The sequence below is a fragment of the Scomber japonicus genome, chromosome 5 (genome assembly GCF_027409825.1).
Source record: "Scomber japonicus isolate fScoJap1 chromosome 5, fScoJap1.pri, whole genome shotgun sequence".
NCBI classification, from domain to species: Eukaryota; Metazoa; Chordata; class Actinopteri; order Scombriformes; family Scombridae; genus Scomber; species Scomber japonicus.
The window spans coordinates 23,100,231-23,113,131 of NC_070582.1; the positions used below are offsets into that span (position 1 = coordinate 23,100,231).

Genomic DNA, 12,901 nt, shown 5'->3' on the forward strand with positions numbered 1-12,901 from the left:
CATGTAAATAATTTTGTGTTATATTGCATTTGTATGAAAGGTGCAATACAAATATTGTCTGATTGATTGATTTCCCTGTACTTAATTCACACCTGTGTTGTTTCATGCGGCAGTACAGTAGGCTGCAGTACAATTTGAATGTTAAAATTTTTTTTAGATGAAACTTATCTGACCTAATCATTTCTACTTTTATTCATAGCATGTGCTGACAAAGTTTTCTATACTTCAGTAAGTCAGAAATGTATGCATTTTGTTAACCCTTGTATGTGTGTGAGAAGGATTCATTTAGTTATTTTATACTGATCTGCTATATTTGCCTTTATAGCATCTTTTTTTATAATCAACTCCCAGGAACAGGTTTTACAAAGCAAATTTATGATGCAGTGGCACTGCAGGGCTATAATTGTCTTATTAATTTGATTTTTGGTAAAAAAAAAAAAAAAAAAAAGATCATCTCCACGGACCCTGGCTTTTCCACTGTGATGTTTTATTGGATAAAAGACGGTAGAGGCAAGCCTGCCAGAATAATGTATTTCCTAATTCAAAATCATTAAAGAAAAATCATTACTGTACTGAAAATGTTTTGCTATTTATCAGCCTTACTGGAGTTTGTTTTTAGAATTTCAGCTTTTCTCACAATATTTACTGTCTGAAAGCGAGAGGAGGAAAGCTTCTCACAGGCCAGATTAGGTCCCCAGTCCTGACTAGCTGTGAGAATGATCCCTTTCAGAGAAATTACAAGACTATTTAGAGAGAGTATGTGGACACTATCCCATTTTCCCACCATAAAAGACCCCTACTTTCATTCCATTCTCCTCCATCTGTGTCTTGAGATGTAATAGCACCCGTGAGATGGGACTGTGTCTGAAAACACCTGACAGGGAGCAAGAGAGCCAAGCAATCCTGCTGTGTGAGAAGATGATCAGAGTAGGTGCAGTTAGATGATGGAAGGAGTCAGTGGAAACTGGAGATAAGAAATGCATTAATGTGTTACATAAGAGTCGTCTCATGATTGAGTGGCTATGTGCTCACAGATGTTCACACACCAAACATTCTTGTGTCTTAATATGCCATGTCTTAACACAACACTGTGAGTGTTGAGTATCATCCGTTCTCGTACATCATGTGTCCGTGGAAAGAACTGAAGCATGGATGACAGAAAAACTGGAAGTGATTTCTTATGTGTGTCTCAGTGTGTGTATGTGTGCTCAGGTATTCATACACAAAGACTGGGCATGTTTGCAAATGTTAGGTTGAAATCCATAAGATCAGTGTTGATATTTCAAGACAGACCACTAGCCACAAGACTATATGTCCTTAAGAACTACTTAAGTATCAGATGTGGCTCTCTATGGTCTTAAGCCATCCAGACACTGCAAATTGCAAGTGTGTCTTAGGACAAAAAAATCAATCTGAAGTTGTCCTTTAAACTGCAAGGAATGAGTAATTCTCCTCTGCAACCAGAAAACAACAGGATATGTCACAGTTAGAACACATAAACACTAGATGGATTTGATTTGTTTCAGTCCATTACTCGTGCTGTGCAGCACTGTGAAACTCTCTCTCCTGTAGCAGTGTGCAAGGCCAAAGCTTGTATGCTTTATATATTTATATTGTAAATCTCGCTCACTTTGATGTAAATGTTGCCTTGGATGTGGCCAAGCAGGCAAGAAAAGGAATGATTCTTTAAGTTTCAAGGTGGTCGGTTTGAAGGATTGTTTAAAGCGATTGAGTCAGTGTTTACAGATAGTGCCCTCTAATGGCAAAGTCAGATTATCACACAATGAACATCAGAGCAATCACAAGCAAGAAAGTTTGAGTAAACCTTACTATTTCATATGAGTTACTGTACAGCTCAGCTTTAATAAAAATTAAGGTTTTTTAATTGTGTAAACAAAGGGTATCATTTAAGTTATAATAATTCAATATTTCCACCTGAGGAATACAAGTATGAGGTATTAATTACGCCAGCTTTAATTTCCATCCAAATAAAACAGCCAGCAGAAAACAAGCAACTTAGTAATAGTAAAAGGTGTATCTCAGTATAGAGATTTTGCATTAATCACACTGTTACTCATGTTAAGGCACAACAAGTCCACTGGATGTCTTAGTGTGTTTTGGCAGTTCTGCATTTGAATCAAAGCCTTAACAATACTGAGAAAGTTTTCAGTATCTCCTGGATCTTCTTTAAATAAATGAGAAGTTTATGGCAAAACAAAAGCAATCCCAACAGACCTCAGAGGAGAATGGGAATTATCCCCTCAATGTCTTCCATGCTATCACTATTTTTCTAAATGTATAATACTTTCACACTACTGATCACTGGTCGGCCAGCCCAACATGAGCCCATTCTGGTGTCAGTCTGGGTGTGAACTCTCTCTGCAGGGTTGGAAAATGGAGTGCTGGTGATGTTTCTGTAGAGCTGCCCTGGCTGTGTGAGGGCGAGTAATTGCTGGTCTGTCCAGGAGTTTAGACATCTGATGCTTGTTGTCAGCCTTTACATTAAGTACGTCCATCTTCTCACTGAAAGACAGGGAGCCTTTCTTTAGAATGACTGCATGAACATTGAGGTCACCCAAAACTCTTACACAGTGCTAGTTACCAGCTATTCAGCCACAATTAACTAAAGAATTAAATTTAAGGAAAATGAATTAAATTATACATTTGGTAATGTTCTGAAATGCATTGCATTTTAGAATTAAGACACTCAATTCTAACAACATATGTAATAAAGGAGCCTTAAATGGCAAAAACAGAGAAAATCTATTATGTTTAAACTGTAAAAACACATACATGATATATAAAAGTAACACTTAATAATGCCATACCATGAATCCATGTGCACTCCACCCTCCATGGTTGTAGGTGGGCGAGGTGTATGTGCAGGTGATGGTAGTAGAGGCACTTTGGTCCTCTTCACCTGCTGGACACTCTTGAGTGTCAGGTCTGCGTCTGCTGTACTTGTACAAATCCCAGGGGGGCGCACTACACTGCTGGAATAAGGCAAGCGTTCTGAAGTGGACTGGCTGACTCGAAGCCTCCGTGCACGGATTCCGGGCAGCTTCCGATTACCAGAAGCTGCTGTGGCACTGAGAGGGGGAGAAGGGGAAAGTGTGGTGTCTGGAGACAAGGACAGTCGAGCCACATCAGGGGATAAGGTTTCTCTGTTAAGGTCTGAAAACAAAAAGTACAGTACAATTTATGCCTTTGTTTTCAACTTAGATTAACAAGGTAGATTTATAAATTTATTTACTTTATTAGTAAAATGTTCATTTGGTAAGTATTCACCTGGTGAAAGAGACTGGAAAGATGAATCTGGTGAGGTGTCACTGTGTTTTTCCTCACTGTTTTCTTCATCACTACTGTCATTCCCAATACCACCAAAACCTTCTTCTTCATCATCCTCTTCCTCACCATCTTCGTCATCATTATGCTGAATAGCCAGTACTTGCGGTAATCTTTCTCTCTTTATTTCCTGGAGACGCCTGGAAAACAACGCAGGTAAACAGTTATAGCCAGAAACACACTAGAAGACAACAGAAGTTATAACTGGGCGTTAAGACACACTGTATCACACATTTAAAAGGTCCAATCCTTGATAGGTATACAGTATGTCAACCCCAGCCACGTTACTGGTTATTGGTACTTTAGTTATAATCTTTGCACTAGAATGTACACAGACAGAAGTTAAATAGCCATTTAGCATCCAGCTAAACAAAAGGAGAGTGAGGTGGGTATATAGTTAGTACCTGCTGTGCTGCTCCCTCCAAGCTCTAAGCTCAGCAAACAAATCACTACGCTCTTTCACATTAGTCTCCTCAAGGTCATATGTGTGTTCTGGTACATGGATGGGCAGGTCACGGGGTGTGAAAGTAGACCTGGTGGGTGCCGTCTGAAAGACAGAAGAGAGGGAAAATGACTTAGAAGTGCAGGAGAGGAAGCTAGGAAACATCACAGAAGAATAGAGGCCCCATCAATTATGAATAGATACTTGGGTAGTGGTCAGACAGAATGGGAGAGCAAACACAAGAGGGACAGATTGCTCAGGAGAGGTGAGAGGTAAGAGGAAGACAGCAGCAGCGTGTATATGCTTGTATGACAGATCACATGGCATTGGCAGTGAGAGCCCCATCTGTCAAGTCCCTCTGACACTGCTGCACCCTTCACACATCTCCATCCCCTGTGTCCTCCCACCAATGTGCGTGTCCTCTCAGGTTTCTGTCCTCCCGCTAATAATTAGCTCCCTCTGTTTATACTGACATGGCATTAAAGAGATGAGCTGGTGGTGCCAGACAGACATAATGGCCTGTCAGAGCCCATAAAGCTTGTTGTTCCTTTCAGTCGACATGAAATGCTGCTCTGTATGGGAAACCTCATGCAAGAAATTATATATTGGTGTAGATTGATTTGATAACTGATAAACAGAGACCTGTTTTGCCAAGAACAAAATGTTCTTTAATTTAATTGAAGAAATTTTGTTACTTCAAAGGCACAGCACCTACCCTCAACTTTTCTCGCCTTGCTCGAATAGCCTGGACAGGGTTTCCACAGAACAGGATCTTGCCGGCCCCTACAAAAATCAACATATTAGAAAGAAGGACTTCAGTGAAAAATGTTTCATGACACAACAGTCCTCTTGGTGGCACTGTTGAGTAAATATTGCAGCTCAGAATGTTCTTCCGCACAGGGTGGCACTATTCAGAAAAAAGGAACTGGCATTACAACTCACTACAAAACTAAGGAAACTAAGAACAAAAGTAGCAGCAGTGACTAGTTCATAACACTAAAGAAGACATTGTGGCTTGGATGTAGAAGATCTCACTGTAGAAATATCAGTGTGAAGAACAGCCACTGGAGTGACTAACCATGGGTCAAGATGCTGGTGTCTGCTTCCACTGCTGCTAAGTCTGAGTCTGCAGAGCCAGGTCTGGATCCAGAAGGGGAGAGAACTCCAGGCCTGGTCACTGACATGGGTCTGGAGCCAGTGAGGGGTCTGGATCCTGCTGATGAGAGGGGCAAGATGCTGGAAGCAGGGCGTCTGGCAGAGCTGGGTCTGCTATAAGGACATGCACTGTCTGCTGTCTCCTCTACCAAGACAAAAATGAGTGGCCCATTAAATACACAGCTGTAATTAACTGGTCGACTGATCGACACACTCTAAACAACATACACACACGCACCGTCTTCAGTAGCAGCCTGAGATGATTTGCAGTCTCGGATGGAGTTTCGGAGAATGGCCCAGTCTTCTCCCATGTTGCTGCTGGAGCCCAGCCCATCTTCCTCCACCCTTACATCGTCTAGGTAACTTAGCTGAGGGACCAACTCCCTCACTGCAGCCCGATAACTATAGTCAGTCATCTGGGTAGTAGATGGAAATGAAAGAGAGCGCAAAAAAGAAATGGTGACGACATGTTTGACATGTGCTATCAGTGTATTTCCCACTGATAATGATTATAAAAGACTCAGATCTACGCTTGACATTAACTGATCCAATTAATAATGTGCTTGGTACTCCAGTTGGCTCCAAAAGATGGAATCAGTCCCCTTCTAATCTAAATTATATACCATTATAGCTATACCTAAATACCATTATAGCTTTACTGTACTGATTAATGCATCCAAAGGTGGAGCACTCCTTAGTGTGTAAAGAGCTTACTAGCGAAGCAATCTACAGCATCGCATTAGGATAATACATTTAGCTAACCTTAATGCTCTCCTTTTGCACTTAGTGTTAACCATGATGACACCTTGATGTATCTGTGAAACTTACGTTGTAAACAAGGAGGCAGAAGACATAAAGTGAAGCAGGTTAATAACTAGTGCTACTAAAGGGTATGATGGGTACTTTGCATTGAGGTTTGGACTTTTTTTTACACACAGAGAGAAAGAGCAGTGTTTGTCCAGTAAATCCCTGGACAAAAAAAAGCTACTGAACGGTCAAATTAGAGCTCGGCAATCCTGCCCTTCACCAAACCACACAGATGCAGTGAATGAGAAAGAGAGTGAAGAGCTGGCAAAGAGGAAACGAAAGAGAAAAGATGAGGAGAATGAGGCCTGGGTGAGAGGAAGTGAGTGGATGTGTGCGTTTGTGTGTGTGTGTGACAGAGGGAGGGCAAGAGGAGTGATAGTTTGGCAAGAGAGTTTTGGCAAGAGAGCAAGCCCAAGAACCCCTCAGTCACTACAAAGCGCAGGCCTAATGCATATTCAGCTCAGCATCTCTCCTCATTGCCCCAGTTTCCTAATTAATGCTCTGCTGGTGGGTGTAAATAAACACATTCACAGTGGCCCAAAAACTCACAGCACACTGTTTCTCAAATCAGCACAAGGTGGAAATGCAGCTTCTACCACGTATATGAAGCTAAACTTGGTCATTAAAGTGCTGCCACATGCACTGGATATTTAAATCAATGAATCACTTAATTAATTGATTAATTCAAATTGGGAATTTAATGTAATAATAAAAGACCATATCTGTGTCATGATGTCTCCATGGAAGAGTGTGCCAGTTATATGGCTGCTATGTTTGATTATTTTGATGCCCCTTGCTCTCCCACTGTGCTATGTGATGTGTTGGGAAGCTAGATACAGAGCAGTGAGATCACACAGATACTCAGGACACACTAATTATATTTCAGTCATTAACTGGCAAAGCCATGAGGGCTGACAGAGTGCTAGCACAGGACAGGAAAACCCACTGTTAAATGATATGTGTATCAGTACCACAAGTTCCATTTGCAAGTTAGCTTTTACAACATCAACTGAATACAACACTTCCTTTTCAGTAACCCTGCCAAGATTCTTGCTCAAGCTTTATTCAGCTCCAACCGTTCTCTATTTTGTTATTTCTACTGCCAGGTTGCTGTGGCTCTGACCCTTGCGCCACTGGCTGCTTTAAATGGCATGGATCCCGGATTGCAAGTGTATTCTGCTGTCATGCTCACACTATGTAAATGTATAAGGGACACACACAGAGAACTGATAAACACACACAAATCTCCATCATATGTTCAACTTGTATTATCAACCCAGTATGATCACAAAATTGCTGATTAAAGACAACTGTTTGTCTTAAGTAGAGCACAGGCTCATTCTGGCTCTCCCTGATGTCTCCAATTGCTCTCCACTCTCTTTGGAACAATGCTTATTTATAAAATATCTGTGTCTGCTGAATCACAGAGGACGAACAAGGACAGACAGATAGGTCTGCTGAAAAAAAAAATCCAACATTTAGAGTTAAACCTGATCTGTGAAGCCTTATTCAAGCGTCATCATTTTTCGCAGGTGGTGATAAATGTATTGAATTCAGATTTAGTCTTATAATAACTTAAGCACAGCATTAACCTACCTGGGTTGCAGTGGGATTTGGGCGTATACACACAGGGTTGCCCCCCAGGGTGAGGGTCCGGAGTTTGTTACACAACCCCAGATACTGAACCTGGACCAGGTCGTCAACATCATTTCCCTCCAGATCTAACAGCTGCAGGTTCTCCAGCATGCCAACCTGACTCAGGTCTGACACACTGTTATAGGCCAAGTACAACTCCTGAAACATACCGCGTAGTACAGAGTGGAGGACAAACATTAAGAGATGGAGGGAGAGAAATACTAGCCTTCTGAAAATTCATTAAAAAACAGATATTTAGTCTAACATAGATCAATATTGTGGATACAGAATGGGAACATGTTAGACACACAGAAAGTTACCTGTAAGTGAGTGAGAGAGACAGATATGGATATTATATCATTACTTAGATATTACTAATATGTCATATAGCTGTATATCAGAGGTGGGAAAGCATGTGCTTTTGAAATGATATCACCTGGACTAAACATTTTCACCAGTGGAATGTGGTGAAAATTACACATTTACACATCTGAGGGCTGATTTAAAAAAATATGTATTTGTATATGAGAATTAATTGAATTTCTTTTTTTTGATCAATATACCCTTTAAAGACTTAAAAAATAAGGAAGGTAAGTTTAGCTGTTGAATTTTTTTCTACCCACATGAAGCAATATGTTACCAATAAACTCTACCTTGAGAGAGGAGAGAGTCGAAATGCCATCTAGGTCTTGTAGGCAGCAGCGAGACATCCACAACACCTGCAGGTGGAACAGGGTGGTTCCCAGGTCTCTAAGGGAGACAAAAAAGCACTTCTTTTTTTTTTTGTGCGGGGGGAGGGGGGACATGAATCATTAGGAAGGCTACCCAGTCCCTTGGCCACTAAAGCTACATTGTACTCTTTCTTCCCCAATATGCAGGCCTCTCTTCTGCCTTCCATTTGTCTCTACAGCACACCCCTGTGCCAACCCTACAAGCAAAGTCTCAACAAGTATATCGCCAACCCTGTAACACCCACTGCACTACAGCTCCCTCAGCCCAGAGCAGGAAATGCTATCAGAGGCAGTGCACGTCCGGCTGACTCTGCTCTGTTGCTCTCAGGGTGGAGCAGGCATCTCCCTATCATTCTGTTTGTATTCTCTTGTCCACCCAACCGTCTCTCAGGTAACTACTGTCCACCTGTCGCATTATAAGGTCAATTTACAATATGTGTGTTGGTGCGTATGTCCCTTCCTGAAGGTTTTTTGCATTTCTTCTATCCAATTTTGATGACACAGCTGCAATCAAAGGACAAGAGAGACTGTGCATATTTCCTGTCTTTTTCTGGGACTGTCCAAATGCAGAAATGTGAAAACTGAGATACCACAAATCCCTCTGTGTCCTATTGTGATACAGGTGGGTGAACTGGTTCTCAACATGTATCTATCTCAAGACAGAACTGAATGGCAGATCTGTTGGTGTCTGGTTTACAAGGAGCAACATGCACCTTCTATATAGAAACCTTATATTGCAAGTCCCAGTTGGAAAACCTTGGAAGATGCAGTGCAGAGCCCAACACCTGCACTGTAAACTAAAAGCTGTCTTTTTGTAACTTCAAATGCCTCTCCTCTAAAGAGTGCCTTCTTGGACACATGTGACAGTAATTCCCATGGGTCCACCATCACTTATGGAAAGACCTGGACCCGCTTGCTTTTTCTCAAAACATTAGCTAAATATCAAATGGGGTGGATTTTACTTTTGGTTTCTGGAGTTGCTGCATGTCTATAACATGTCAACATAAAATGTCATTTGTGTGTTTGTGTCTGTGAATGACTTAAGTCACGTTCAGGGACACAAACTAGACTTAAGACCAGGTGACTGACTCTGCAATTGGGGCAAAAGGCATGTTCCCAATTGGTAAAACACTGATATTTGGATCAGTGGTTAAGATTAGGGTGAGGATTAGCGGTTAGAATTAAGCAAATAGTGGTTATAGTTAGGGAAATGTAAATACTCCGTAAGTGACTTAAGTAAACCACTGTGCGTTTGTTTGTGTGTGTGCGCGCATGCATGCATTTCTGAGAACAGGTTGCTTTTCAAGAAGACAAACCAGGAAGAAAACAAGAGGATGACAGTTATGTGACTTTACACTTACCTTACTGACAAGATCGTGCTGTTGTTCATTTTGAGCTGCACCAGCTTGGGCAAGTAGGCACCTACAAAATGATCAGATAAGCAATTTCTCTCTATTTCATGTCACAGTTGAGCTGGGTAGTTACTTGACTGGGTCTTAAACTGGCCAGTTGGTTTGATTTTAAATGTACCTCATCAGGTGTTCAACCTAGAATGGCCAAAAGGAAAAGTACCTGCTCGTGTACAGACATGCCTGCACTAGTTGTGAAATCTAGGATTTTCAGAGGACAAAGGTGAACCTAATGAAGATGTTCCTCTATTATTATGGGCTCACCCATCTTGCACTTAAGTTGGCACACCCGACAGGAAATCTTGCTCTGATACATTGTGTGCGTCATATCTCATGTCTTTATTTGGATCTTATCTAATTCTGTTCATGACAGTCTACGTTATCATTATACCTACCTGTTAAACATCACCAATACAAAGAGTTTAAATGTCTTTATGTAAGGCTTTCAGCTTACATCTGAATTGACATATTATAGGAGTTTCTGAGTGTATAGCCACATAAAGAACACTGGATATAAAAAATACATAGATGGATATATACTTTGCTCCTGTGCTGTATGTTTTGAAATAGTAAGCCATAATTTAAAATTTGTGGACAACTTGATTTACTGTATATCTTACCAAAGTTACCCAGTGTGTTTTCTTGTGTGTCTACGCAGATTTCCAGTGAGGTCACCTGAGAGAGGTCTGAAGTTCCACACAGTGATTTCTGTGAGGGACAGAAACAAACTAAAGTAGAGTACACATACTGTTTAATACTGAACAAGATCTAATCAATTATCCACGAAATCCAACGTAATAGTTTAATCATTGACAGTAATATTTATCACAAACATATACCTGTTAATGTCATGTAACAAATAATGTGAAGCCTGTGGTGTGACTTGTGATGTGAAATGAATCCGTTTTATCCACTTCACCTTGAAACATGTGGTCAAGCAACATAAACAAACCTATTCACTTGTTCCATAGTGTGTTTAAAATCATTGCTGTTGGCCAATATATTGTTATCAGATTGTTAAAACTCCCACATATCCATATAAGCCTCACAAATCCAGAATCAGGCAGGCCAAAAAATGTTGACATGTGTAATGTTATTTTTCAACCCCGGTTCACACACAACTTGAAACAAAGCCACATAAACCTCTGCTGTAAAGTAATAGTTAGAGTACCTGCTAATTATGCACATAGACTAACCACACGATTCACACAAACAAGGGAGAACAGGTTGTATCAGTCGGATGAACACTAACTGTATCCTTAGGCACTTCTGCAGACTGACCAGCTTTTGTGGAGAGAGGTAAAGCTCCACTGCAGTGTCAGAGTCTTCACAGGGTTTCATGGCAGGAGTTGGGTTGATGTTGCCTGATCCACTCAGCTCAGTCACCAGGACCCGTGCTGTACCAGGTCGGATTTCTTGGGGCACAGACCCATGATAGCTACTCATTTCTCACAGCTACCTAAAAATAAAGATGCAAATATTTAACAACTGGGTCGAATAGTGGAAATAAAATGTAACGCTAGCTTACCAGATATCACGCTAACAAACCTGTAAAGTTCAACAAATTCATTACTATTCCACTATAAGTTCATTCTAACGATGTGTACTTCAAACGGAACATTACGTACTTGTTTTACTTTAAATATATTTTACCTGTTGCAAGAAACTGCAGTCTAAAAAGATAGTCCAGTCATTTTTTTCAGACTCAAAACACTTTGACAAGCAAAAGTTTGCATGACAACCACCGGCGACTTCCTGGATACGGCACTGAGAGGCCCGTTGGTATCTGGGATATGTAGTGTACTGGCACTGTATTAGTTAGCGCTGATAGGAAAGCTTCCAGGGTATAAAATACACCAGATTCACAAGACACAAGACTAATGCCCGATACGTTGTAATAAAGCATTTTTAAATTGGTATCTTCACACAGTCATATTAAAATGTTTCGAAACGTAATGGTCCAGATCCCTCTGTTTGTCAAGGCGGCACACTCAGAAACTAAACAATATAGGCTAATAATGCTAATTAATATTATATTATTATATAATAATTATATAGTTGTCCAATATTGCTAATGTTAGTAGCAAAGATGTATTTGTACACTTTGTTGTAAATTTGTCTCTACAACTAAACCCGTCACCCACTCACGGTATTCTGCCATAACAAATGTTTGAAAGATTTTCTTTTAAAAGACAGAGTTACTTTCTGATGCAGTGGCATAATGAAGAAGAGCAAATAAGCAGCAGCCATATGGCATATATTTTCTTACCCTACTAAAAAGGAAACAGTCAATTTTGTCATTTTGTCAGTTTTTTTATGTCAAACAAAGATTGAAAGACTGAAAGATTAACTGCATAAAATGGTCAATTATCTATAATCCACACCAAGTAATAACTACTGTAGGCTATCTGGCCCTTATAGCATCCTCTGGCCCACAGGATGAGGTCATATCCTCTGTAATATTTCTGGTAATTTGGGGCATTTCATGACATGACATGTTGGGGTTTTTAAGGATGATTGAAACATATGTTGTTGATTAAATACCTTTAAACTCGACTGTATAATAAAAACAATGATTTGAAATAATAATATTAATATGAAATAATATATTACTATATATATTATAATAATTGACAATAATTCCAGTGGTGAAGAAAAGTTTCTTTAAAACACCATTTAGGTCATTTAAAACAGTAACATTTATTCAATCTTATCAGGAAGGCTTATTGAGATTGAGATCTCTTTTTCAAGAGAGGCCTGAGAACAAGAACACAATCAGCAATCAGAAAAAAACACAACTAAACAATCAATAAAGAACCAATAAAAACAATTAAAATACTTGCAAAAAACAGCAGATAATAAAGCTTTATAATATCCAAGAGGAATGAGAGTCTCTAGTTTGAGGGCTCATGCAATTTTAATGGTGCATAGTACCTGAAACCAGATCTGCCAACATTAGTGCAAACATGAAAGATATCTAAAGTTAAGTAATAATAATAAAAATAACAATCTGTACTACGCTTTTCATTCAGTGAAACTCAAAGTGCCCCAGTCTTAATAGAATAGAACACACAACACAAAGAAAATAGCAATGAGAGTTAAGATGAAAAAGAAAGGTTTTTAAGCCTTTAAAAAAAGAGTCTAGAGTCTATGTTGCCCTCATATGGGTATGAAAGCTGTTCCACAAGTGTTGTGCAGCAGCGCAGAAGGCTCAATCTCCCATGGTGCGGTGCTTAGTACTAGGGGCCCAGAGGAGCAAGCTGCTGGATTTGACGGTGTGGGTGGAGGATTGTGGGCTATGATCAGCTCCTGCAAGTTGGGTAGCCCTACGTGTGTTGATGTGACTGGATGGTGTGCTGCAGTTACCAGATTTAAAC

At 40.1% G+C, this 12,901-nt stretch overlaps 1 protein-coding gene across 1 annotated transcript; it reads right to left on the reverse strand.

The window, feature by feature from the left end:
- Window positions 1-2,234: 2,234 nt before the first annotated feature.
- lrrc56 (leucine rich repeat containing 56) lies at window positions 2,235-10,970 on the reverse strand. The gene is made up of 12 exons (XM_053319943.1): window positions 10,806-10,970; window positions 10,145-10,232; window positions 9,477-9,537; window positions 8,038-8,134; window positions 7,346-7,543; window positions 5,181-5,358; window positions 4,866-5,087; window positions 4,503-4,570; window positions 3,750-3,892; window positions 3,382-3,485; window positions 2,829-3,174; window positions 2,235-2,523 (listed from the first exon to the last, which is right to left on the reverse strand). Exons 1-12 carry the CDS (start codon window positions 10,968-10,970, stop codon window positions 2,358-2,360), a joined length of 1,836 nt encoding a protein of 611 aa, XP_053175918.1. The 3' UTR covers window positions 2,235-2,357.
- Window positions 10,971-12,901: the final 1,931 nt, after the last annotated feature.

Excerpts from the sequence above, each read along its gene's own strand:
- lrrc56 (XM_053319943.1), bottom strand. The coding sequence starts at position 10,970 with ATGAGTAGCTATCATGGGTCTGTGCCCCAAGAAATCCGACCTGGTACA. Across the intron at positions 8,135-9,476 it reads AGCACGATCTTGTCAGTAAG|AGACCTGGGAACCACCCTGT; the intron begins GTAAGTGTAAAG and ends TGTCTCCCTTAG. Across the intron at positions 4,571-4,865 it reads CACCAGCATCTTGACCCATG|GGGCCGGCAAGATCCTGTTC; the intron begins GTTAGTCACTCC and ends TGATTTTTGTAG.